This window comes from Plectropomus leopardus, chromosome 1, assembly GCF_008729295.1.
Source record: "Plectropomus leopardus isolate mb chromosome 1, YSFRI_Pleo_2.0, whole genome shotgun sequence".
Taxonomy (NCBI): Eukaryota; Metazoa; Chordata; class Actinopteri; order Perciformes; family Serranidae; genus Plectropomus; species Plectropomus leopardus.
The window spans coordinates 31,293,653-31,320,383 of NC_056463.1; the positions used below are offsets into that span (position 1 = coordinate 31,293,653).

A 26,731-nucleotide genomic window follows, 5' to 3' on the forward strand; every position below is an offset into this window, starting at 1 on the left:
TAGTGTCTGGGGGTCTAGGTTTTTTTTTTCCTTGCTGTTTGTCCTCATACACACTCTGTAATTGTACCCAGCAGTGAGTATGAGGAGAGCAGCACAGTGAAATATACTTTATCTTGTTTAGTGCATCGTGGTGTATAGCATCACATCATGTGTTGTGGGAGATGTTGTCCACCATGAATTCACTATATGTGATTGGATGCTTTTAGGAGAAAATCAAAGGCACATTTTGTGCAGGCGTTTGACTGAAACATTAAGCAAATGAAGTTTAATGATGTTTAAATGTGGTGCCAGTGAGGACCGGTTTTCAGTCCAGATGCTGTTTAGTCCAGCTGTTTGTTTTTCTTTCTAAATGGATGCTGTGTCCTCTGGGGATTTGTGGGGAGGAGCAGTGCAGATGGACTGACCTTTGACCCTTTGTTCCACTGAATAAATGGTAGATTACTGGGTGGTTGAGTTGCTCCCTGTAATATAATCTGGCACTCTGACGCCATCTAGTGGCGAGCATGTTAGTCTCTAGCAGATCTTGGATACATATTATTACAGTATTTGTACACAGGAGCACGGTGAACAGCTGCTGTTAGTGCGCATTTATCTTTTACATTTGACTGACACTGAAACTGACATTGTGCAAAGATGTTTATTCCAGAAATTACATTTCTGGTGACAGTGGTGAGACAGTGAGAGCACTTTTCACTCTGCCTTCCACTACCCTAATACGAAAAAGCTTACCCCCCTCACAGTGGTGGACGAACAAACATAGAAAAGACAGCACTGTAACAGTCACAATATCCATACTGAGAGTAAAAACATACAGAGTGCTTCAGCTCGCCTGCGTGGGAGTGACCAGCTGCCTCTGTGAGTCTCCTGTCCATGCAGCTCATTAAGCTCACACATTATGATGTGGAGAAAAGTAGAAGTTGTCGGGGAGGGGTCTGACTCAGGCAAAGTTTTTCTTGAGGAAGTTGATGAGTCCGTTGGTGGAGGAGTCGTGGGAGTGGACCTCTGTGGTGTCCTTGAGCTCGGCCTCGATCTTCTTGGCGAGCTGTTTGCCCAGTTCCACTCTAATAATGCAGACAGGACACAAACACAAAGGGGTGATGGATCCAGTGATGTGGAGAAGGACATGTGAAGGGTTTCATGTTTAATGGAAAACAGATCATTCCAGACACATTAACACTGTAAAGTTTTGAAACACTTTATACCCATATGTCACAATCTTTCCAAAATGCTCATTTAAGAGATGACTTCCCAGCTGAGGGGCAGATTTGTATCAAAATAGAAGAAAAACAGGGTTTAATGCAGGTTGTCAATTCTTTTCAGTAATCCTTATGCATGATGAAAATGTAATGTTCTTTTTCACCAAGTCCCTGATACACTGTCTTATTAACTCCTTCATCCAGTGTCCTCTTTTACTTTATTATTTATTATGCATTTGAATATAGTACTGGGCCCTTTTTATTTCTTTAAAAGGGACAGTCCACCCCAAAATCAAAAACATATGTTTTTCTTCTTACCTTTAGTGCAATTTATCAATTTAGATTGTTTTAGTGTGAGTTTCTGAGTGTTGGAGACATAGAGATGTCTGCTGTCTCTCCAATATAATAGAACTAGATGGCACTTGATGGCTTGTGGTGCTCAAATTGCCAAAATAAATAAATAATAAAAATCATGACCTGGTTACTGAAGATAATTCACAGACCTTGTTGTGAACGGTTTCATGTGTGAACTATTTTCTTTCTATTGAACTACAACTGCATAACTGTATCACTGAGCAGATGGAAGCGTGCATCTACTCATGGACGAGAGGCTCGTGTTTTTGACAGTGTCAGATGTAAATGTCGATGGCGTTTCCCTCTGCTGAGCTTTAACATTAGCTCGCTCAGGTAAACTGGCTACTTATTCCAAGGTGATATGCTTGATGGGTAATGTTCAGTGGGAAAAAACTCCCTAAAACTGCTCACAACAAGGTCTGGGGATTTTCTTGAGTAAGAGGTCGTGATTTCTGGAAAGAGACACTGCTGTTGCGTTTTCCTAATGTACTTTTTGTTGCATTGAGCACCACAAGCTGAGTGCCATCTAATTCCATTATATCTAAGAGAAGGCACACATTTCTACACCTGATATCTGCAACACTTGGGAACTCACAACAAAACAATCTAGATTGATAAACAGCACTACAGGTCAGAGGCAAAATATGTACTTTTGACTTTGAGGCAAACCGTCCCTTTAAAGTCCTCATATTCCGCTCTTCATTTAAGCTTTCTGATGCTTACACTGAGTGAAATATTCATACCCAAGATGTTTTATGACTGCACCACTCCATCACATTCAGGAAATATTCTAAGTGGCTTGTAGATCACTTTACACACATTTCTCCAAAATACATCCTGACATGTTTTATATTTTTTGGAAAGTTTGAAAACTGCAGTAAAAATTTTAAATAGAGTTCTGTATTTTTTTACAGAAACAAATCTTGGCTAAATGGCATGAGTATGTAATGATGATAGGCTGAAAGAATGAGCGCTGTTCAATACAATTAGAAGTTTATCAACTGTATGTGTATAATCTATATGTTTAGTTAACTGTCTTACCCCCACTGGTCAAAACTGTTGATCTCCCACATTACACCCTGGACGAAGATCTTGTGCTCATACATTGCTGTAAAACAAGACAGAATAATCATCACTTCCAGCCAAAGAAAATGACTACAGAGGAGAAGTGGTTTGTTTGTTTTCAGTTCAGTTTGACTAAAGAGGTTACACAAAGAAGCATAATAATATAATATAATGTAACAGAACTCAGGATGTGAGTTTTAGTTTAGATAATCATGTGTTTGTGAATACGAAATGTTTGTGTAGCTATATGAATATTTATATCTAACTGAGTGGGTTTGCAGGTATCTATAACCATGTGATTATGTAATGTATAGGTGTGTGCTGTATAGTACATGTGAAAATGTTTTTATTATGACATTTATGTGGACTCTTGGGAGACTAACCTTGAGCTAAAAGAGATCCAAATAAAATAAATAAATAAATGAACAAACAACCTGTACAGACATGGGCAATAACAGCATTGCACCATTTCATTCACTGGCTTCATTTTAGTGTCATCAATGGCTGAAAGTCACGACGAATATTGTTTGGTCTCACCTATAAGTGCTCCAAGTGTGTATGGGCTCAGTTTCTTGAAGATGATTGAGTTGGTTGGCCTGTTTCCTTGGAATACCTGCATTAAACAGGAAAAAAAATCAACACTGTCCAGTTTAATGCATGCTATGATCACAAATGCTCCCATTAAGTATTTTTATAGCTATGTTTATTCATGGTCACTGGGGGGCACTACGTCTTCTAGTTTCTTACTCACATCATGGTACACACTTCAGTATGTGTCAGTAACATGAGTTGACTGCCCCTTTCACTCAAATCCAGGTTTTAAGTTTTATTGTCATTGTTATGAGAGCTGCTAAGCACAGAGCATTCACTCTTTATATTCAGTGTTTTTTCCTGACTTGACTTACTTTGTGTGGCAGGATTTTCTCCAGAGCTTCTCCACTCAGGCCGCTGGCCTCCAGCTCCTTCTTTGCTTCCTCTGTGGTCTTACCCCTCATCAGAGCTTCTGTCTGTGCCAGGAAGTTAGCTACAAGGATCTGCAAGCCACATCAAACAAACACACCCTCACATACAGCACGGTACAATGTGTGTTTTACAGTAAGTGGTACTTTAATACGCTGACATATTGACTTTAAGAAATACAGTGTATTGGCTGCTATGAATGTAGTTTTGGCTGCATGTATCTGTCTAAGAATATATATTTAATTACACCTGGCAGACAGCCAAGGGCTTATAGCTCTGTGGAAGTCTGACCTTTAAGGATGATCTCTCAAAAGTATGTATTCATCAGGTTTTCCAAGTAATTAATACACACGCTGATTGCACATTGCTGCCGTGGTAGCTTAGATCACTATTTCACGATTTTAGGTTCAAAATTCCTCAGCGATCATAAGAGGATGTTTTGCCCTCTGTGGCATAATTTAGGGAATGTGAAAACTGTATAACAGTATTGAATTAATACTGTGTATAAATAAACTGTCATAAAACTGTAAAAGGAAATGTTTGCAGCATCCTAGGGTTCAACCGATACTTGATCACACTAACTGACCAACAACAAGGACACAAAATTGTCATTTCGACGGGTATAATCTAAACAACGGAGGGGAGGAACTTCATCATGTCAGCATACATAATCTTGACCACACTACTGGTTTGCATCCAGTCAACGCACTGCTTTAGACTCTTCTCACACAAGTTTTACCTTGTGGTGAAGGTTGTCTCGAATGGGATGCTGTGACTGAGCTGGGATCAGGAAGTCAGAAGGCACCATGCGTGTTCCTGAGTTGAACACAGTTGGACTGCATTAGTGACACATTTATACACACAAGTAACCCACGGACACATGAGGCTAAGCAACCAGCAATGTTTGCAATGTTTGCAACAGAATACTTGATTGGTAAAGTCTGATCTTTGGTGACGTTACCTTGATGGATGAGCTGGTAGAAGGCATGCTGTCCATTGGTTCCAGGCTCTCCCCACACAATCGGCCCAGTGTGGTAGTTCACACGTGCTCCGTGGTTAGTGATGTACTTTCCATTTGACTCCATGTCACCCTAGATTACAAAAACTGGTCAAAATTGTTCTCTCCGATGGATGTGTGGAACACTAACACAGGCACAGAGTTGCTTTGTCAATCACGTGGTAATATCAGCATGCATACTCTTAGATCAAAAGAGATCTGTGAGGCCTGCGGCATTGTGGGGGCAGACCTGTTGGAAGTAGGCAGTGAAGCGGTGCATGTACTGGTCATAGGGTAGCATGGCGTGGGTCTCAGCGTGGAAGAAGTTGATGTACCAGATGCCCAGCAGAGCCAGCAGAACGGGAGCGTTCTTTTCCAGAGGAGCAGTGCGGAAATGGTTATCCTGCATGAGATGGAGGGATGATAATTTACATCCATATGCTGTGCTTGTTTTCTCCAGGAAGGCTGGGTAGTTGAATAAGAATAGTTTTTCGACAGGTGGAGACCTGAAGGTGTTGGAGAAGTACCTACCATCCAATGAGCTCCTGAGAGAAGCTTCTCATAGTTGTCATAGCCTGATGGAGGAGAATATGTGACAGAAAGGTTAACTAACATAATAAATGATTGATTAAACTGTTTGAACAGTTTAAATGATTGTTTTAGAATCTTGTGTTTTCAGTGTTTTCTTCACCAATATCAGCCTATTTATTTACTAAAGCAAATGTGTGGAGAATTGCTCTATATTGGTCAGTAAGACTGTCCACCGCTTCAGTCCGGATGTATGCAACATTCAGAGCATGCCGTGAAACTTGTTGTACACAGTTAAGTCCCCCTTGGGATGATATGCAATAAGTTTGGTGATCTCTTGACTTCTCATCCAGCATCAATCTGATCCAATTATTTGGTCAACGACTAAATACTTGCAAAATGAATGGGCTTACCACAAGCCTCAGCTGTACTTTGTGACTGGTGCTAATTAGCAATGTTAGCATGCTACACGTTGCTCCTATGGTTAACGTGCTGGTAAACATCAGCACTTTAGCAGATTTATGAACTTGTCAGAATTCATCGTTAGCATCAAGTAAAACCTCACAGAGCCACTTATCATGACAGTTGTTGTGTCACTATAATAACTAGAGGGATGATGTGTGCATCACCGCTACCACAGAATCTCTTTTGACAATAAGGAAGGCACCAAAGTCAGAAATTTTCTAATGTAAAAAAAACACAAAAAAGTGTTGTCACTGTACATACCAATGTGCAGGGCAATGGCCATTCCAATTGCAGACCACAAGGAGAAACGACCACCAACCCACTGAAAGAAAAAAAATACTGAAAATATATCCATCCCGTATACAAAACTCCTTTGCAAAATGTGTATATTATAATGAATGAGATGCTTTGCAAACAAGTTGCTGGTAACTTTAAGAGCAGCATCGATGTAATTAACCATAAGCTACACATATTTATGATGCATTACCTGCACACTGACATCAAAAATATTTATATCCTTAATAAAAATTAATGTGAGCCTTGCAGTTGACTTAGTGCTTCATAATTTAGCCTTTGATATTTTGCACAAGTCCTGTCCCATTGGTAAAGTTTTCTTCTCTCTCTTAGGGACAGATATTGTCTACTCTGTAAATGTAACAAATGCAAAACAGCCATTTTTTCCCCTATGACTTGAACACCATTTCATAGCTGTTACCCCTTTAAATACCAACAATGTAACTAAATGTAGCTCGCTGACCTTTGATGCCACCCAGCCTTTACAGTAACCTCTGCAGAGAGAAGGTCGCTACCAATAATAACTGAGTCTGAAGAGAGGCGCTTCTGATTACCCAGCAGCTGCTGGCCAGAGCACCCGTAACACCTACTTCACAGGTCAAAAGCCTAGCTTATTTATAGCTGCTGCCTACGGCCCCCATCACAGTCTGTGGATGAAGACAGGACCTGATGTACACAGGCTTAAAAAGAGCACTTACATCCCAGAACTCAAACATGTTTTCTGTGTCGATGCCAAAGTCCTTCACTTTGGGCTGAGTGAGAGACAGAGAAAAGCAGGACAGTTAGGATCAGATATGTGGAACAGAGAGAGAACATTTAACTAGCAAAGTAATGTTTTGTGACTTACTCCATTTGTGGAAAGGGCCACAAAGTGCTTGGCAACAGCAGCTGCCTGTTGAAACAGAGAGGATATAATTAAAGGACATCAGTCAGCAAACTAAGAAAATGCTGCTGTTGTCTGAGGCTGCTGTGTACTCACATCCTTGGCATGTTCAAGGAACCATTCTTTGGCCGACTCAGCGTTAGTTATGGTCTCTTGGGTGGTGAATGTCTATAAAAGGAAAATTTGATATACAAAATACATAGATAAGTATTCACATATAATGCAGTTAAACATATGATAGTGATCTACTGGCAAAAGAAAAAGTCTAAATAACTGTTTATATTTCAGCTGTCGCTTTTCCTGGAAAAAGCACCTCACAGTGTGCAGCAATATGAGATTTATTTGCCTAAATAGAAACTTAAAGGTTCAGTGTGTAGGGTTTAGGAGCATCTTTTTTGGTAGGAATTGTATATAACATTCATTACTATGTTTTTACTAGTTTATAATCACTGAAAATAAGAATTGTTGTGTTTTTATTATGTTAATGAGTGCAATTCATGTCCGTAAGTAATGGGTCTTCTCCTACGCACTCCGCCATGTTGCTCAACAGCAGCTTAGCACGGACAAACCAAACACTGACTCTAGATAGGGCCATTCGCACCGGCCACCGTAGCTTTTTCTATAAGCTTTGCAAACAGGGAAAGTTTTGATTCAGCAACCTCACCGCTAGATGGCACTAAATCCTTCACAGTGGACCTTTAATTTACAGCCAGTTTATGAAAAATTTTGTACAAACTGATTGTGTAAACATAATTATGAATTATATGTTGTTGTTTTTTGTTATTAAAATGTGAGATGTTCGGTCTGCTCTGTGTAAACCAGCTTACCTTGGATGCGATGATGAAGAGGGTTGTCTCAGAGTTCAGCTGTGCCAGGGTTTTGGCGATGTGCGTTCCATCGATATTGGACACAAACCACACACGCGGGCCACCCTTTGAGTAATTTTTCAGGGCCTCGGTCACCATCAGGGGGCCCTGCAAGGCAAATCAACTCAAGTTCAAGTTCACTTAAGACTGTGGCTGAACTGGGAAGCTCACAGGAGTCAATGTGTATGACTGTGAATTTTGCAAAATAGACTGCATCAAAGTCTTTCCAGAGATTGCACTCACAAGGTCAGATCCTCCGATGCCGATGTTGACAACATCCGTGATGGCCTTGCCTGTGTAGCCCTTCCACTCACCGCTGCGAACTCTCTGCAACAGGCAAACACAGTCATTGTAAACATGAACCAGATTTTACTACAACAAAAACCTCCACGAGCAGCATTGCTAAACTCATACTGTGAAAGGTGTAACCTCCAGTTTAACATCTTTTTGTGCTTTTGCATCCGTCTGTCGCTGCATTTCACTCACATGGCAGAAGCCCTTCATCTTCTCCAGAACTTTGTTGACGTCCGGCATCACATCCTTGCCATTAACCATGATGGGAGTGTTTGAGCGGTTCCTCAGAGCCACATGGAGCACAGCGCGGCCCTTCATGTCCAAAGCACAAGGAATCAAAACACATAGAGATACTCAGTTCTGTTTGGCACTTTCACTTTTGGCAAGGAAATTAGTGAGATGTTGCATTCACTGAATTCAGTGTTCATCTTTAAACGAGCCCAAAACTTGCGTCCAAGTTAATGCTGCCATAAATCAAGTTACAGCTGACACGTGGTCAACAATGAACACCTCAGTGAAGTTGATCTTCTCTCCAGTGAACATCTTCTCTCTGGCAGCCTCAACGCCTCTTGACTTGGCCTGGAAAAGACAACAAATGTTAGCTTATGAGATGAAATATAATGGTTATGATTCAAATTGATGATTAATCCCTCCAGACAATACATTCAATTCGTGTCCACAAAGAAACACATATTTTGCCTCAAGAACAATCATGAATCCTCACTAATGGCTTGCTGCAAGGACTGATGGGATTCCCATTTTACAGCTGCCTGCATCAGCCTTTGATCTGCTTGTATTGCGAAGGAGCTATGATGCAAATCTACTTTAGCATTTAAAAAGGGACAGATAACGGAGATGGAAGCTAAAGTACCAGATCGACCAACATCTTCATGACTTCCTCAGTGAGGAGATTCTTGGAATAATCCAGAAGAATGTCTCCATCCTCGGTTTTCATGCACAGGCTGCCCAAACAGAGAAAGATATTAGTGACTGGAACAGCAACAATTGTGACATTTCCTGACTGATAAAAAAATTAATGAAAAATTACCAACAAACAGTATGATTCTGTGCTTGACCGGTGGTTTGACATTTAGTTTTCAGTGTTATGTAATAAGGCAGCACAGTTGCGTAGCAGGAATGCATCTGCAGCACTTTCATGTGAACTTTACTGCAGATTATGAAAATGGCAAACTCACACTAAACAAATACATCTAATTTCTGTACATGCAAACTATCTACACCCTGTCCTGTGGTGCATTTTCGCAAATGCAAAAGTTTTAATATGATGCATACCTGAGCTTGTTGAATCTCTCCTTGTCAGACTCAAACATATGCCTCAAGTTGAGATTCAGGGCATGGGCTGTGTACCAGTCCTGCAGTTTTTGGAAGTTGGGGTCCTGTGTAAATGCCATGATGTCCAGAGGGGCTTGCTGTGCTCCGCTGTGCTCAACTAGCCTGGCTGAGTGGGAGCGAGCAGGTCAGAGGGGGAGCTTTTTGAAGGGCGTCCACACATGCCCCTCCTACAAGAGACACACTATATTCAGGGCTGTGCCTGTCACACCTCCGTCATTAGTGCAGCAACTAAATGTCATGTACCGTTCATCGGACAGTACAGACTGTAGTGAAGTTCATTCTATTGCACTCATTGCAAATTCCCTCTGAAATACAATGCATTAGCTAATTCCATCACTGCACAATACATTATCTCCAACATTACAACACTATATCAAAGATGCTAAATACGTTATGATATACAGATCCATTATTTTGTTTAAAATGTCACAAACTTAATTAATTAATGATTAGTGAGTAACAAATTATTACTTAGTGAATCACATAAACTCTTCTTATTTTATTTTATTTTTTTAAATTTCTGATTCCGTTCCTCTGTTTACAGTAAAACAATTACATACAGTAATGTACATTTAAAGTTATTTATTTACAAGGAAAATATTATTTAGATAATTTCTGCTTTTCAATCTTCAAGTTGAAGCTTTTTCCTCATTTATTTAAATATTTGTGTGCCCCATTTTAATGTTTTTGTATGGGTGAAATTTTAAATCGTCTCATTGCTATTAAAAAAAATTGGGAAACGTATTTAGCATCTTTGATATAGTGTTGTAATGTTGGAGATATATTTTGTGTCTAGAAAGTATATATATATATATATATGTGATTGTCTTGTAGCTGTTTACTCATTTCTTGCTAATTCTGGGTCATTTCATTTCGCTTGCGGGGATTCTGGGTCACATCAGGCTGATTTGCTCAGGTGTCAATGGGCTAATCTGATCCTGTTAAAGTTTATCAGCATATCCATGTAATAGCCAGTTTTTTTTTTCAATGATTATTATCAACAACACTTAGTGTGTGCCAGAATGACCTTGTAAAACACACAAATGAAGAAGTATAACGGGTATAATGTATCAACATTACATATATCATGCTTTTATATCTTATGAACCCCAGAAAAGAAAAGCTTGACAGAACAAACTACAGTTCAATTTGTGGACCTCAACGCCCCCAAGTGGCCGTTTTTCAAAATGATGAGCTCACAGTGTAATGCTCTTTCTCACACACTAGAGGGCGACAAAAGCTTAGTCTCTTGCAAATATTTCTGTTATTACTCATTTTATACCGTCTGTGAGTCAGTGATGCGTCTAAATGACAATGGCAGATGCTTTAAGTGATTTGACCAAAGATGGACATCACAAAAATATGAACTGAATGGTGTAATTAAAAAAAATTTGCATTTAAACATATATTGCTAATGTTGGCAGCTGGTGTAGTCCAGAGGGATTTACAATGAGTGCGTGTGTATTTCACTTGCATTTCAACATTATCAGTTTCTCCATCACCAGCATGACAAGAAAAATCCAGCAGATACTGTCTGGTGGCTTGTAGTGCCTAGTAAGCTACATTACAGAAATATGAAAGGTATAGACTTCTAATGACTCATTATACAATTTGGTGACCCAATTTCCTTTTGAAGAGTCTTTGTTATTTTTTACACGCAGCTTTTGTTCCTGGGGGGATAACTGTGAATAATTCGCGCACTAATTTATAGTATTTAGATTTATGTGTAGTGAGGGAGTTATAACCATTTTAATTTCGGGAATGGCATTTTAATTTCAAAATGAATGTGAAGTGGAAGACATTAACAAAAGAAATACCCCGAAAAAAGTATTTATTGGTTAGAAGGAACATTATGACTTAATACCCCAGTGTGCCTTTATGACACTGAACACTTAAAATGATACACCTCTCTTTAATGTGTTATTTTGTTTTATGTATATGGCTCAGATGAGAAAACCAGCATTCTCTATAAAGATTTTAATATATTTGAATATATAATATTTAATAAATTGTGGCCAACAACAGAAATTTTGTATAATTTTAAAGCTGATTTGTGAATATTTGTGTGTTTAAAAAACAAAACAAAAATTGTGTATAATGTGGTATTGTTTTGCTGTAGGTTTATTTGTTGTAGTTCGACAATCTGGTTTGGAGGATTCATTTCCTGTACCAGAAAAAATATCAATAAATTTCAGTAAATGTAGTTAAGGCAACAAAGCTTTATTTGCATAGCATATTTCATATGACAGAGCATTTCAAAGGGCTTCAAAAAAGAAATAAAATATAAAACATATTAAAGGAAATAGACTTAACAAGAAAGAGCAAAGAGAAACTATATACAAAGTAAAATTAATGACTAAATAATTTAGATTTTTTAAAAATGACAATTAAAAATAGCAAAAGTGAAAACAGGAGGTGCAAAGGTTTAAAAGAACATATTTGAAATGATTTAAAATCAAAATGTAGCCTTTAGATAAATGATTTTAACAATGCATTGTATAGTTTTGCTTTATTTGTTGTGGTTATAGGGACAGACACTCAAAAAGTCTGTCTTTTCTCGCATGTGAGCCTGAATTAGTAATTATAGGTAACAAGATGGAAAATAATACTTGAAAATTTATAACATAGATTAAAATGAAAAATCCACTGTAAAACCACGTTTTTAGAAATAAAATCCACCAAAGTTGTTCCGGTGGTTTTATTCAAAATACTCGTTTATGCCAAGCACATTTGTCTGTGTCTGCTTTATTGTGAAGGTGTGAGCGGAAGTGTGTGTAGTTGTTGCTGTGGTCTTAACGCTGGTCACACAGACAGGGGATTCGCTGTCAAGAGGGTGGATGCCTAGAGCTGGTGAGCGATGTGGTGATTAACTTAACCTGTACTAACATTTTTCTCGTGTTTTAATGAGGTGTTTGGTTCCCTCTTGGTTACGGTGGTGCTGGCTGTTGCCGGCCTGTGTTGGAGCACCACTGGGCCGCTTACGTTTGCTGGTGCTTTCCACCAGCGCTTACAACCGTGTCGCAGAGAGCTAGCTGGGCAGCTAACGTTAGCTCGCTTAGCTATGTAGCTAGCCCTGCTTAGAACCTGTGAAACATTGATGCATCCATTATCGGACATGCCTCACTCTGATATGCATATTTCCTTTTTTTTTTTTACTTCACAGTTGAGATGTAAGACTCCAAAAACAGTCGGACAAATATCTTGAGAGAGAGCTACATATGCACGTGACATGTATGTGCAAGTATACGGTGATAGTGTGTTATACAAACCTAGTTTGATGGCTGCTGTTGAAACGCATCCGCCTAGGCTAGCGAAGGAGGAGCGATTGGCGGTATCGGTTATTTCTGTTTTGATTGCCACTGGCTTGTATCTGGGGGCGATGCTCCAGACTTGATCCACGTCTTGACAACGGATAACCGTGGCATTGACGGTAAGATAGACGAGTAGGTTACTGAGCTTTAGCGTTAGCAGCGACCTGATTTGACTGCATGTCCGATAACGGACCTGGGCGTTCTTGTTTGCAAGTTATGTGCTGCAGTCGGTGATCGCCTACCGCACAAAACGTAATGTAGGCTAACATTAGACAATTGTACGACAAAGCCGTGATTTTTATCTCGTGTGGCAGTGTAACGTATGTGTGTGGTTGTCGTTGGGCTGACAGTATGCTTAGGCTTCAGGGAAAGTGCACTAGCCTGCTAGCTAACAAGCGAGTGTCTGGTTCTGTTTAGCCGGTGGGCGAGTGTCAAAGTCGGGAACGCAGCGGACCCGGGGTACCGGGTATCTGCGTACGCTTTGCAGTTTTCATGTCACCCGCTTTTCCGACGTTTGGTGTGTTGATGCACCGATGCCGCGGAAGCCTTTCCGGCGACTCTGCATTTAGGGCGTTAAACGGCCGTATTAATAGCTGCGACATAGTGTTCCCATGACTTGGGCCATGTCGTCCCGGAGAGTTTCGATGAAACCGGCTAACTGCGCTTGCGGGGATTCTGTTACACCTTCCTGCTAAATAGTGATCTGGGTTTAAAATAATCCCTTAGCAAGTACAAAACTAACCAGCTAGTTAGTGCTCTGCCTCAGTGGATAGCAATATGAAGTAACTAACACTGTTTTACTGTTGCACTAATATCCAGTCATCCGAGTGACGCCGTGCTGTGTGTGGTACTGTAGAAAGAGCAGCTGTAACTACTTAAAATGTGTTGTATTCTTGTTAATGCATTTTCAGGAAAAAAGTGCAGAAGTTGTGTTTGAATGCTTGAATATCTGTAAACCAATTCTTCAATTTCCATGTATTTACTATAAAGACTGAGTGTGAACACAAGAGCAGTACACAACCACAGTGATGTTGGTATCATGGGTTTATATAGTCTCCAAAGTACAGAGGAGATATCTGGAATTACATTAATATGCAACGTTGCCCCACTTATGCATCTACAGTGTAGCTACGGATCTGTGTTTTGACATCTTGTGGACAGAATTTCCTGTTGTGGTGGTTGAGTTGTAGAAATTAGATAACCATTTAGTTGCCCATAGAATTTGATCATACAAATGAATGATTACAGTTGGTAATCAAGGGTGTTTGTGAATTAGATATCTGAAGAAAAAATATTATTATTATTATATAGGTCTGCAAGGTTTGTCATAAGATGCCAGTCTGCTTGCTGATGTCATCCGAAATTCAGCTTCCATCCATTGTCATCAAATGATCCATGCTTTACTGTGGAAAAATGCTTTTGATAAACAGAATTGGGAAATAAAATGTTGCCTGTGGCTTTGTTGACCTTCATACGTACATACATAGTTATATGGTGAAAGAGATGGACTTAGCTTTTGCTGCCTTTTAAAGAAAAATGTTAACAAATGTTGAGAAATATGATTGCAAAATGTTATGTCCCTTTAAACTCTGAATCATATAGTTAGTTCTTAGTTATAAGATCGTACAGATGTTGAATGTGGACCTAATACAGTTCTGTTTGATAGTAAAATCTTAATAAAGTGTAATTTCAGGAGGCTTTCATTTTAAGGACATTTCCCTCCTGTTGTTGAGTTTTTCTGGCTCATACAGCTTTCATTGAAACAGCCCTGAACCTACGTGTTGACATCTGCCACAGCTGTGTCACTACAGAAATACGTGCTTTGCTCTGCAAAATTCCTGTCTGTGTTTAAGCTTTTCAATAGCTTATTCACCTCTCTGCCTGAATGGCTATCACAGTCAGTGAAGTAGCACTAAGGCTATAGTTGTTTTACTTTCTCTTTTTTGTTGTCAGTATTTGTCAACATGTGATATGACCAAGAGTGACACTTTTTCTTATAGTCTAACACTGAATCCGGATGCATGTGAGGAAGTCGGCATACAGTCACAAGATTACTGTTTGCGCTTGCCTCGGGTGGAGTACAGACCTGGCCTGTGCTTTACTGGCACTGTTTCCACTGACTTGAATACTATTTCCTTCAACATGGGATCTTTCTAGTAATTCTTATGCTGCACAGCTTTAAATTACACAGCTGAGTGTTACAGAGGAGTCTCTGCTTGGGGAAGGGGTGAATTAACACAGGCCATGGTATTATAAACTGGGAATTCTAACATTTTGTGTATAGGTTTTTACTTTTTTCTCTCAGATTGGACCAGTCAGATTAATAGAGTTTTTAGTTCTTTTTAAAGTGTGTTTGCGTCTGCCAGCTATTTTATCTCTAAAGATTGAAATTTTGATGAAGCTTCCTCAAGATGATATCAAAGGAACAACAGGTGGCACAAGGAGGAAGCTAAATGCTACTTTTGGTTTGTAGCTTCCACTCGGCACCAACTTACAGAAATATTCGTAGTTATTTATGGCTGGGTTATACCTACATTAGGGTATGTCAGGGATATCTCAATGTTTGTGCTTTGTTACAAACTTTCATGGCAGGGCTCAAACACACAGCTTGTTAGTAACTTAAGCAAGTTGATTTTTTTATGGCACTGATGCTTTGTGACTCAAAGATTTTTACACTCTTAACATTTAGGGCATGCTGGCTGTGAGCCTGTTAAAGGGATAGTTAAGATTTTTTTTGAAGTGAGGTTGTATGGAATACTTATCCACAGACAGTGTATTACATGGAGTGGATGTCAGTTGACATTCCCCCAGTTTGGAGAAGCAGGCTGGAGTCTGACATGGAAACAAAGTAATGTACTGGTGTGGAGGGGTCAGCAGCAAAACATATTATAGCCACCTAAAAAAGGCCCACTTAAAAAAAAACATATCTGTTAGTTAATTAGTTTACTGCTTTACCTTAATCACAGACAGTGATTTCCATCAGAAAAATTAAAGTGTTATATTGTTGTCTTTAATGTCAGACTGCATTGAGAAAAACAGTAATTTATTAACATTGCTGAACACCGATGCTGCTGGTCTACTGCTACCTCGATCAGTTAGTTCGTCTGATTGTGTGATGCAGTAACACAGCTAACTGATCAAAGCAGTAGAGATAAGCATGTCCCGTTTTTAGCGAGCAAAAATTGTTGTTGGTGGCTTTGATGAGAGTATAGATGCCCTTAACGGCATCACATCATAATGGGCTGTCTTGGAAAGGTAACTTGGTGAACATACTCTCAATATAGCGCACACTTAAACTGTTAATGATATTTGAAAGCACGTAAACTGTTGGTGGCTAAAAATACATTTTGTTGCTGACTCCACAGCAGTACATTGATAAGTTTCTGTTTCGGACTCCAGCCTGCCTCTCCAAACTGGGAGCGTGAAACGGCCATCTACGTACTATTAATGAGTAACTCATGCAAACCCACTTCAAAAAATCCGAACTATCCCTTTAAGTCTAATTTGTGTGACAGTAGTGTATTTTGAAGTACTGTGTGCTGATGTCGATAACACATACGATTACAGTATGGTAAATATAAAAACAAAGATTTTATCGAACTAAACTTCATGATAAAAATGTAAAGAAAACTGAATGAAGAAGCATGTTTAATTAAAGCGGCGCTGGAAAATCCAGTTAATGTCTATCAAAAATTACAATATTAATATTCTGCAATAGCCATGCCATGTTGTCCACCTCTGCCCTAAGAGTTAGAAGCAAATGGTGGTTTGGATCGACTTCCATCATCGTGTTAGATAATATCCACCTACAACAAGTTTAGCCGGCCCATGATGCATTAGAGAGATGCAGGCTTGTTTGAGTTTGTATTGTGTGACAGGATTTTCATGTGGATGCACAATACTAACAACACTATTTGCACTGCTGTGTGGCAGTGGGTGGGGGTCTGTTTCTCCTGTGACAGAGGATGTTTCAGCTCTAGTCCACTGCTGTTTCATACACTCCTTGGTTAGCACAGCTTATCGTTTACACTTGAACCAAATAAGCTATTTTCTTGGCAGAATTGAAAAAGATGCCAGTCCTCATCCAGAGGGAAGCAGCTAGTGGCTTTACAGATAAGGGGACAGGGCGTGCAGCATGGGAAATATCACCCTCGTCTCCTGGGAAACCAGTTTAGACTTAGTTTGCGGTCAGCTATTTGCCCCTCATTCAAATGTTCCCAGTGAGATCCATGAATGCTCGTGCACTGGAGATGATCAAATAAAACACGAACCAAGGCTCCCGTGTAATGTGATATGTATCTTTATTAATCCCCGCAGGAAATATTTTGCCTGTGCTTTTCCACAAGGAGGTCGGAAGTCAGAGTCAGCTACCAAACAGTAAATAGTGGAGCTGATAGAGATTTGATATCTTGTTCAAAAGGGCTTCAGCAGTGGTTTGAAACAGGGTCCACTGTTTAAAAGTATGGTTCCTAACTTTACCACCCTACTACATCCTGTGGTTATCGTACCAACATATTCTACATAATCTGCGTAGTAAAGGAGACCTTTCTTTCTCCTCTGTGCAGATGTTTGTCTGTTTCTGTGACTTATAATTACTCGGAAGTTTTCATACTTTATTTGGTTTTTATTTTCTGGTATTGAAATGCAGAAATAGTTTTGCTGTAAAGTGACCAAGGCTGAATTTCTGACTTCTATGGCACCTCCATATCCTGTCTCATTGTGCTTAAAGTGGAAGAATAAATTCTTACCCTGGTCCTGGCTAAAAATACAGCACCCTGGTGGCTGGCATGCAGCACAACCTGTAACCTCAGTATGTAGCCTGCCCAATATAGGCTGAGGGAAGCATTTTCATCCCCGCAGGTTGCCACCAGCCTTTCATGAATGGAACTGACGTCAGAGCCTTTCATCACATCTCTCACTTGTTGAAACCCACCGTTTGGGCGCACTAAACACACTCTATAGTGCTATTCTGGAGATGATATCTTAGCGAATTCTTTATGCTATTAGTCAAATACTGAAAGGCATGCTTATTTTGTGCAGAGGCGATGATCATATCATATCAGATAGGACCTGTTTATTGGCTTTCATGTATCCATTTAGAAGTCCATTATTATCTTGATCCCCAGGTGAATCTTAAATTAATTAGTAAATGAATAATTTTTGTTTTTGTTGTTTTTCTTAGGATGTTGGAAAATATAATTATTTATTTAAGACAAAGGAAATTATTTAAATGTGTGTTTGCATATTTGACACAGACCTGTGGGGACCTCAAATAAGTCCTTTGTTAAACTGACAAGACTGCTATTTTTATTTGAGCCATAAGCTACTTACAATGCCTGTTATGACAGTACAGGTTAGTGTATTATTATCCAGCGTGTTCACCAACTGTATCAGCCTCATGACTGATCGGAATATTAGGTTTTGTCCTAACTTACTCAATAGTGGTTTGTTTCCGGAACAGGAAAAGTTTCACTACTGCTTTAGAAACTGTAGAATCTGCCAAAAAATAATATAAATGACGATGATTTCACATAGAAAGTGTGAAAAGTTTATATTCACGTCTCTCTATGATAACTTAGTGTCAAAGTAGATGTATTTTTAGTTTCAAACCCTCCGAACAAAAACGGGACCAACACAGGATTAGTTGTGGGAACAAAACCAAACATTACCCTCAAACCACCAAAACCTGCAGCTGCCTACAAAATAATTCTAGGAGAAACACGATATTGATGACAGAAACTCTATTCCTGCAGTTAATATTAAATCAGAGCCAAGGCCTTTATTTTTTCTCTTCCTCTCACAAAGTCATGCAGCTGCATGTGCAAGAGTGTGCTTTTTTTCTGTGTGCTGGTATGAGGAGACCAGGGCCTGCCACAATACTCTCCTTGTGTTCTGTGGGCAAGAGGAGCCTGGCTCAGCTCCTGTCACACAGTTGCTCACGGCACTTGTCCTGTCATTTGGACTGACCTCCTCGACCTGTCTGCTGATTCTCAGACTTTACTGTGGCTTATCTGCTCTGTGGAATGTCTTCAGTGAAGCTCTGCTATCAAATCTTGCTTTCCAAAACTCATTTTAAAAAAAATAATATTGTTACGCAGTGACATGATATTTTGAGGAGATGTTTTGCAGTGTATGTTCGGTTTTTCCTGACCTGCTTTTTTTGTGCTCGTTTGAACCCACAGTAAGAGGGTTCTGGGGAAATACATTCCTTTGCTTCATTGGCAACAGATGTAGGGGAGAACATTTTTTTTTCTTTGAGCTGAACCTTTTGGAGTGTCTAAAAACAGTGCGGTGTGGTCCGTAGGGCAGCTGTTTTGCCCATGGAGGCTGAAATAGACTTCATGAGAGAGCTAATGTCGGGCCTGTGGCTGGAGCGTCAGAGGGCCCTTGTTTGCTTCACAGTGGCAGATGGATAAGGAGCTGTCAGCATGGGTAACAGCTGCCCCATCCACTGCCATTAAACTACCTATCTGTGATGTGACAGTCACACAAATATGGCTGCAGATCTGAAAAGTAACTGGTTTTTGGTATAATGAGTAGCAGTATCCTGAATATTGCAGAAGTGGGCTTGTGACTAGAGGGTTTGTTTAGTCAGTTCTGTTGGGAAATCTGTGTTTGGGGGAAAAATGAAAGGCAAATTCTTCTGAACAACTGGTGTGAAGGTGCCTTTGAGTGCTGGCACTTGTATGCTCGAGTGGAGCTGCTCGGTGGCCAGTAGTAGATGGGTGCAGATGTACTGGACACCATCCCAGGCCTAAATGCGTGTCCCATAATGAAAGCAGGATGGGTTGTTGTGGAGAAGTTGTATGCAAGAATGAGCATTCGTTGTTGTTATTGGTTGATCATTAGATTTGCTTGAACAAAAGCATTTTGGAGGTTGTTGCTAGAATGCTGCCACTTCAAAAAAGCCCCCTAGTTGTTGATAGCTGCCGTTGTTTAGTCAGAGGTTTGCACAGACAGGTAAATCATACTCGTACTGTGATTTACTACATACTTGGTTTGACGTTTTTGTTACTGGCGACAGGGAGCTTGCTCCAGGAAACCTTAACCCCCTTCCTGTTGAAGCTGAGCAGCTGACACAAACGGTGAGTAGGGAAGTAGAGCTAACATTAGCCCCAAGCAGCCCCTGCTGGAGGAAGGACATTAGAGCGGGCTGGCACAACTCCAGTGCATCCGGAGGGACTCTCCTATCACATGTGTTTGTTTGGGTGCAACTCTGATACAGTGTGCCCTGCAACAGGAGGCTGGCAGCCAATGGAGCTACCCCGAGAATCCAGCAGGCCTCATTAATATTGATGCCATGTCTGCCCCTCTTGGGATAACCTCTGCTTATGAAGCTTTAGAGCCAGGAAGGAAATGTAGACCACTAACACTCTCTAATAACGTTACATAGAAATATTATATCCGCCTGGAACAAACATGTAACAAAGCAAATAGCTTTTCTCCAAAAAATCTGGCTTTATTGTTCAGGCTGAATGGACTATGAGTCACTGCACTTAATCAGTTCCTACTTTTGTTATTCACTCCGAGGAGAGTGGAGTCATAAAGAACATCAAACCAAGATGAGGTTTTCACTCTCAGAAAACTCTAAATCCACAGAACTAGTTAAAGCCACATGCTGTGTCTCAATATCACACCACAAACTGTATTTGCAAATGCTCCTAGTATAATGTTTAATATGATCTAGAAAGATGTAAATCAACAGATGTCAAACTGTGACTTCGAGATATTACTGCTAATTAAACCTAACAAAAAGCTAAAAGTTTTCTCAAAGATGAATTATTTAATATTTGGTCTTTCAAATCCATAAAGCTGTCTCACCCGCTGTCCACACAATTAGTTTCAATTATATCCAGCTGTGAGCAGGTCTTTCTGCATTGCGTGTGACAGCCATGATTTTAACGAAATCCTAAAATAGACAATTACACAATTACAGTGTTTCCCACAGAATTAGCTTTAAATACTGTTTTGTCGTGTGTGCGCCTTTTCACAATTTTGATTATTTTAGGGGTTGTGAATGCAGCACGGGCAGATCTCTTTGAGATCTTTTTTTCCCTCAGCAGCAGTTTGTAGAGTTTGAATCGTAGAGTGGGTAATTGATCGTTGATCCAATCAAAGCTTAGCACACCGATAGATGAGAGAAGCAGCTGCTGCAAACTTTTAGACACAGCTCAATCGACTGTTAAGTTTCACTTTCACTGCCTCTGCTGTTCTTCTGCTCCATCTGTGCCCAGATTACTCCCTGTGTTCCGAGTGTAATGCAATGAATAACCAAACAGTATATATATTCTAATAGTGGCTCTAGTGACAGTCCAGCTCCAAAAATAGAAAATCTATGCAGGGCAGCAGATGTTTTATTAGTGGCGGGCGGCCACAATAAATGAATTTGTGGGAGACCTCTGAGTAACCATATAAGCAAAGTACTAAGATTAGACTGAAAATAATTATCAATTCTATTTACAGGGCCAGCAGGAGAAATGAATTGATCATTACATGAAATGTATAAATTTAATGAAAGTTACCCAGTTTTGTTTACGTTTGTGGCCTCGCTGGCCTGTATAGTCTTCTTCCCAAACGCTTGATGCTCACACTCTATTCCTGTACTGTTATTGTTATTCAGCCCAACATTGTGAAATTGAGAAAACTAAAGTAGTAAGCTCTGGGCTAGCTAAGCTCAGGTTCCCTGTTTACCCGCAGAAGCTAATATCCTATTAACTGTGTCAACTAGCAGGCGTTGTGAGGCACCTGACAGGTTCTCACTGTGGCTATAATCCCCTGGGATTTAGAGGTCTGTTGCACTAGTTAGCTGCTCTCAAACTGTTACCAAGTAACAGGTAGACAGTTTGCTTGTCCTGTTTAACTGTCAATTGCGTCCTTATCCTTAAAAAGCAGGTAGTGTACTGGACATTTAACTTTTCTGCTCAGTTTTTTGGTTGATTGTGTATATCTGTGCAGAAAATCCTTTACTTTTCTGAATTCCCGATTGTAGCCAGAAGATGTGATATTCTGTGGCGAAATTTACAGTACAGCTATGAAGTCTGGTAGCAGATTAAGTTCATTGGTAATTGCTGTCATAGGAAAACACAAGGGGATAAATCAGAGCAGCCTGTTGTGACTGAATGAATGTAACTGATAATGGAAACACATAATTTTATAACAAAATTGATTAAGAAACTATTGTATGTGGGCCTGTCGCATTATTGCTTATAACCAATCCATTTAATAAGGTCTGTATCCATGGTGATACTGATCCGGCATATTGGATCTCTTCATCTATTGTTCTGTATATATAAAGATCTTGGAAAAGTGTTTAACTCTGTTGCCAACAATCAGCTCAAATATTAACAGCTATCCTGTCATGTAAGGGTTAATAAATGGAAAGCACATCTCTGTTGTTCCTTCATGAGGAGGTCACTAGTTTCCCTTGGCTCTGTCTCTTCACTTTACGGCCAGGGACAGACGAGGGTGGGCTGGTTGTCGCTGGGCGTCCCCCTCTGTTTGTGAAAGGAAGTGAGGTTTGAAGGTCAGGAGAATGTTGGCGGGGACGCATAATGGAAGCATGTAAGGCCACTACGTAACTGCTCGACAGCAAACCAGATGGGGTTATCTAGTTGCTGTTTTTTTTTCCCACAAGTTGCTTTTCCGGACTCATCCCAAAACACAGCAGCGTTCAGCATGGTGCTACAAGATAACGGTCTGAATGTTCCACAGAATGATAGCAGTGCTGTGTAGGGAGCTGTGTATCAAACAGATTAGTCTGTCATGTTGATGTTTGGTGTCCCAATTTAATGTGATATTGTCAGGAGACTGTATCAACTTCAGCGTCATAAGGGCCCAACGAAACAATGGAACAGGTTTAGTGATGGACTGTTTTCTTTCAAAGCTACACCCACAAGCCTACAGTATAACACGGCAGACAGTGCACCAATCAGAAATTCCTCAGATAATATTTATTAGAGTTAGTGTAGATTTGTGTTTCACCATTTCTAATGTATGTTTCTCTTTTATGGAAGGAAATGGAAAGAAATAGGCCTGTAATCAATCATAAAAAAATTTGGACAACTGAAATTCTACTAATCCTTCAACTAATCGATTGGTTGATGGGAGGGGGGCTTCACATAATCTCTAGATGAAATCGACACAGTACACTGAGTGCACTATATGTGGTAGCGTTGTGTGTCCAACAAATTCCAACAAAATGTTTTTTCATGTTACAGAGCTCGACATCAAGACTTGAAAAGGGCAAATGAACTCTGTTTAGGCAAGTGTAATGCTAGGAGTGAAAAATAAATGTGATCTCTGATGTAATATTACCAGAAAATAAACTGCATGCTGTAACACATTCTGCGGTACTGATGGAAAACATCTGACGTACGAACACAACAGAGGTCAGATTTGGGGTTGATGATGTTACATGTAACGTAACATCACCAGTGTTAAACTAACATCATTAATGTCTCTGTAAAATTGCATGCAAAATAGAGACTTAGTATTTTCAGTCCAGAAGCTAACGTTAGCCATCCTGCTGCTCCAACAAGGGCTCAGCTATGACTGTATCTTTTTTCAGGAGCTTTGTAACCCAGCCTCTAACTGCAGTGTTGAGGCTTTTATTTTTGGGGCTTTTGCCTTTATTGGAGATAGAAAAGCTTAAGTGTGAAAGGGGGAGAGCGAGGGGAAGGCATGCAGCAAAGGGCCAAGGCTGGAATCAAATCCTTGGCCGTGGCAGCTAGGGCTTAGCCTCTGTACATGGGGCTCTTGCACTACCAACTGAGGTACTGGGTGCCCTGAGAGTTGAAAAATGTTGACCTTTGGGTAAAAGGCTTCTCTTGTCACTGTCACCAGTCATCCAATCACAGTAGAGAAAGGGGGGGACAAATACCACATAGACCAACAGTCACAGAGGAGAAATATGGGTACTAAACAGCAACAACTGTGGTTTTTCAGCTTTGAAAAGAAGACGCTACGGTGGACACGCAGCCATATTAAAACAACACCAGCAAATGTCCCACCAAAGAGAATTTCATAGAATAGAGCGTATCAACCAACCAATCCACCAGTTAACCAGAAGTTTACAGCCCCACAGCTCAGCCTTGCTGACATAGTTTTTTTATTTTTTAGAGTTTGCATGTTGTATTTTAGATGATTATGGATTAGTAGTCGTCTTTTTTTCCTCATCAGAAATGTCCCTTGTTGTGTTGGGTCTTAAATAAGTCTTCCTGAAATCTATGGTCACCAGCTGACCTTTTTCTGTCTCTGAGTTACATTACTTAAAGTAAGAAATGTGAGGCCAAATTCCCCTTGATCTTGAAAATGTGAAATATTGTATTCATAATCAAGCAAAAAGGCCAAAGGGAGAAGATCAAGTCATATAATGCTTGGGTATTGAATGAGAGTATTGTGACTCCTACTATGCGTAGCTCAACAGACTCCGCAGTGTCTTCCAACAATGGCTTCTTGCAGGAATTTCTCTCTGCAGCTGTGTTCTGCTAAACCAGACACTGCCAGAGATTCTTTTCAGAGACACTCTCTGTGAGGTATGGTGTTAGTAATCGTCTAGAAATGTCCAACTTTAAACCACAGCACTTTACCAAATTGTAATAGAATATTACCACAGAGTTAAGAGAAATGTGGATAGATGTCATCCTCTTCCAATCAGAGCAGGGAAATAACTGTTTTTCACTGTCACTATGTGAGTTGATGATACATCCCAAAACATTGTGGATGTCATCATTTATAGTCGGCGTTTGACATTAACATTGTATTGATTAATCTAAAGCGGAAAAAAAGTTATTGTGTAGCTTGCACTTTCTGACCACAAAGTAGGTGTTAACGACTGCAAAATGATTACTGTGAACTTTCTCATTTCTGCTTTCTGTGTGATGAGCCAATGAGATTTTTGGAGCATGCATTATTGCTAGACCTACTATTTTCAAAGGCATTCTTTTTGACAATTCATGTTTGTGTTCCAGTCAAACAGACATGTCATGAAAAAACAAAATACTTGCATACAGTTTTACTGTTTGCCAACAATTTTATGAAAATGCTACAAATCAAGTGAAGTAGCTGCGTATCTGTCGTTCATGTTTTGAGTTGTAAAGGGCAGTCCAGTTTATTTTGGGGTGTAGACGTAAAAAGGTTGAAACGAAGATCATCCTTCCTCTTTGACACCATGTTAACCCTCTCTTCTGTGTCTCTGCCCTTTCCTCCCTTAGGAAATGACCTAGAGGCCTTACAGATACATTTGTGCTTTTGTCGCTCTAATCTGCATCCGCGGAGAGCAGCGAGATCTGGAAGCACACTTGTTTCCGCGGTGAGTAATATCTACCTCAGCCAGCATACGGGGGAGAAACCAGGAAGCTGCTGGAGTCTTCAGACAGACAGACGGAGCTATCAGCTGGCCACTCGCTCACTGCCTGTAGAGTCCTGCTTCGTGAAGAGGATTTGAGACGGACTGGATCTGTCTGCCCTTCGCCTCCCACAGCTCCTCTACCAGCTAGTGTTCAAGAAACCACATCCTCTGATTCCAGCGCTTACTAATTGTTTCTTCTTTTTTTTTTTTATTTTAATTAATGTAATTTTTCCTTTGTGCTGTTGACCAGTGTCTAATTTTCTTTGGATTAACTTTTCATTTTTGCTCTCAGCTTTTAAAAGGATTTTCTACTTTTATTAGTACAGGCTGGTATAGGTCTATATATGTACATACATGTGTGTATATATTCTATATACTGTATGAAGAAGGACTTTTTCCCCATTCTGAAGGAACAGTTAATGCACTTTAAAACTCGGCTGTAGTATCACTTTAAGTTAATGAGGTGTTTTGACTTTTCCTCCCCTATTATGATAATTTTGTTTGAAGCTGGAAACAGAGAATCTGGAGGCGTGTCTGTGCTGTTTTTAAAGCTGGGCCTGACGTATCTGCAGCAGGGCTGCATGTAAGCATTTCACTCAGCCTGCCAGTCTTTTTTCATTGCCCTCCGACCTCACCCAATTCTGTGCTGCCTCTCTACAAATCACACTGAGATGAGCCTCTGGCAGGTGGAATCCTTGAGCTGTCTTTTTACGTAACTTGAAAAGTTTCAGGACTGTGGACTGGGTTTGGTGTTTTTGTAAAGAGGACAAGAGCACTTTGCGGGGGACAACAAAGTGAAAAACCGCAGCTTCCGGTGCTGTTGCACCACTTATGTATTGTTGTAGTGCGCAGGAAAGTAAAATGGACTACAAGCGTCGCTTTTTGCTCGGCGGGTCCAAGCAGAAAGTGCAACAGCACCAGCAGTACCAGATGCCTGAGCTGAGCCGGACCTTGAGCGCCTCCCTGGCCTCCTCTTGCTCGGCCTCTTCGCCCATGGGCACCGGGGTGGGCATGCCTGGCAGCTGCCACCCGCCTCCTTCAAGCGCCACCACCGCAGTCGCAGACATCCAACAAGGCATCTCCAAATATTTGGACGCCCTCAACGTGTTCTGCCGGGCCAGCGCCTTCCTCACAGACCTGTTCAGCAGTGTGTTCAGGAACTCTCACTATTCCAAAGCAGCTATGCAACTGAAGGACGTGCAGGAACACGTCATGGAGGCGGCCAGCAGGCTGACTGCAGCAATAAAGCCCGAGATCGCCAAGATGTTGATGGAGCTGAGCGCCGGGGCCGCCAACTTCAAAGACCAGAACGACTTCAGCCTGCAGGATGTTGAGGTAGGCGATCACACAGAAACTCATAACATCTTCACTTGATGAACTCATATTTACAGGAGTATGTCATATTGTGTTGACTTAGGTAAAATGACTATATCTCGTGTCTGCTAACTCAACAAAAAAATTGTTGACATTCAGGTCTGCTGTTTGCTCTCCTGGAATGAATTAGCTAAACTCACAACCTGAGGCGCTGTAGTTAAGCACCACATCCTTTATCATATTCATTTACTCATGACTCGTCTCCAAGCAGTCGTGCTAAGATGCTTAGCTGCACTCTGTCAGAGGGCTAGCTTCATGAATCAGTGTTTCCTGGCTCAAATAAGATTCTCACGCCCAGTGTTAAGCTGGTGTCAGGATCTGAGGGTGAGGTGTGAAAAACACTGAGGATGTGAGAAGGAAAGTCATCTTTTGTCACTGTGAATACCACACAATCTTTCCACGGCGCTGAATTTGCTGATGTGAAACATTGTAGCTGAGTTGT

General features: G+C 40.5%; 2 protein-coding genes across 3 annotated transcripts in view; one reads left to right on the top strand and one right to left on the bottom strand.

Moving 5' to 3' along the window:
• Window positions 1-623: 623 nt before the first annotated feature.
• gpib (glucose-6-phosphate isomerase b) lies at window positions 624-9,377 on the bottom strand. Its single transcript, XM_042486189.1, has 18 exons — window positions 9,196-9,377; window positions 8,774-8,864; window positions 8,413-8,481; window positions 8,095-8,214; window positions 7,852-7,935; window positions 7,570-7,716; window positions 6,839-6,910; window positions 6,707-6,751; window positions 6,558-6,611; window positions 5,827-5,887; window positions 5,104-5,147; window positions 4,823-4,975; window positions 4,537-4,666; window positions 4,315-4,391; window positions 3,521-3,649; window positions 3,153-3,228; window positions 2,592-2,658; window positions 624-1,061 (listed from the first exon to the last, which is right to left on the bottom strand). Exons 1-18 carry the CDS (start codon window positions 9,312-9,314, stop codon window positions 938-940), a joined length of 1,662 nt encoding a protein of 553 aa, XP_042342123.1. The 5' UTR covers window positions 9,315-9,377; the 3' UTR covers window positions 624-937.
• A 2,672-nt stretch (window positions 9,378-12,049) lies between these two features.
• LOC121940410 (granule associated Rac and RHOG effector protein 1-like) overlaps window positions 12,050-26,731 on the top strand; it is a 38,090-nt gene continuing 23,408 nt past the window's right edge. The window contains exons 1-2 of one of the 2 annotated variants that reach the window (XM_042483221.1): window positions 12,050-12,105; window positions 24,779-26,250. In XM_042483221.1, coding sequence (XP_042339155.1) covers window positions 25,747-26,250 — 504 coding nt within the window. In that variant the 5' untranslated portion in view covers window positions 12,050-12,105; window positions 24,779-25,746. Of the gene's footprint in view, window positions 12,106-12,634; window positions 12,686-24,778; window positions 26,251-26,731 lie in introns of those variants that run through there. The other variant, XM_042483279.1, reaches the window with a different exon arrangement.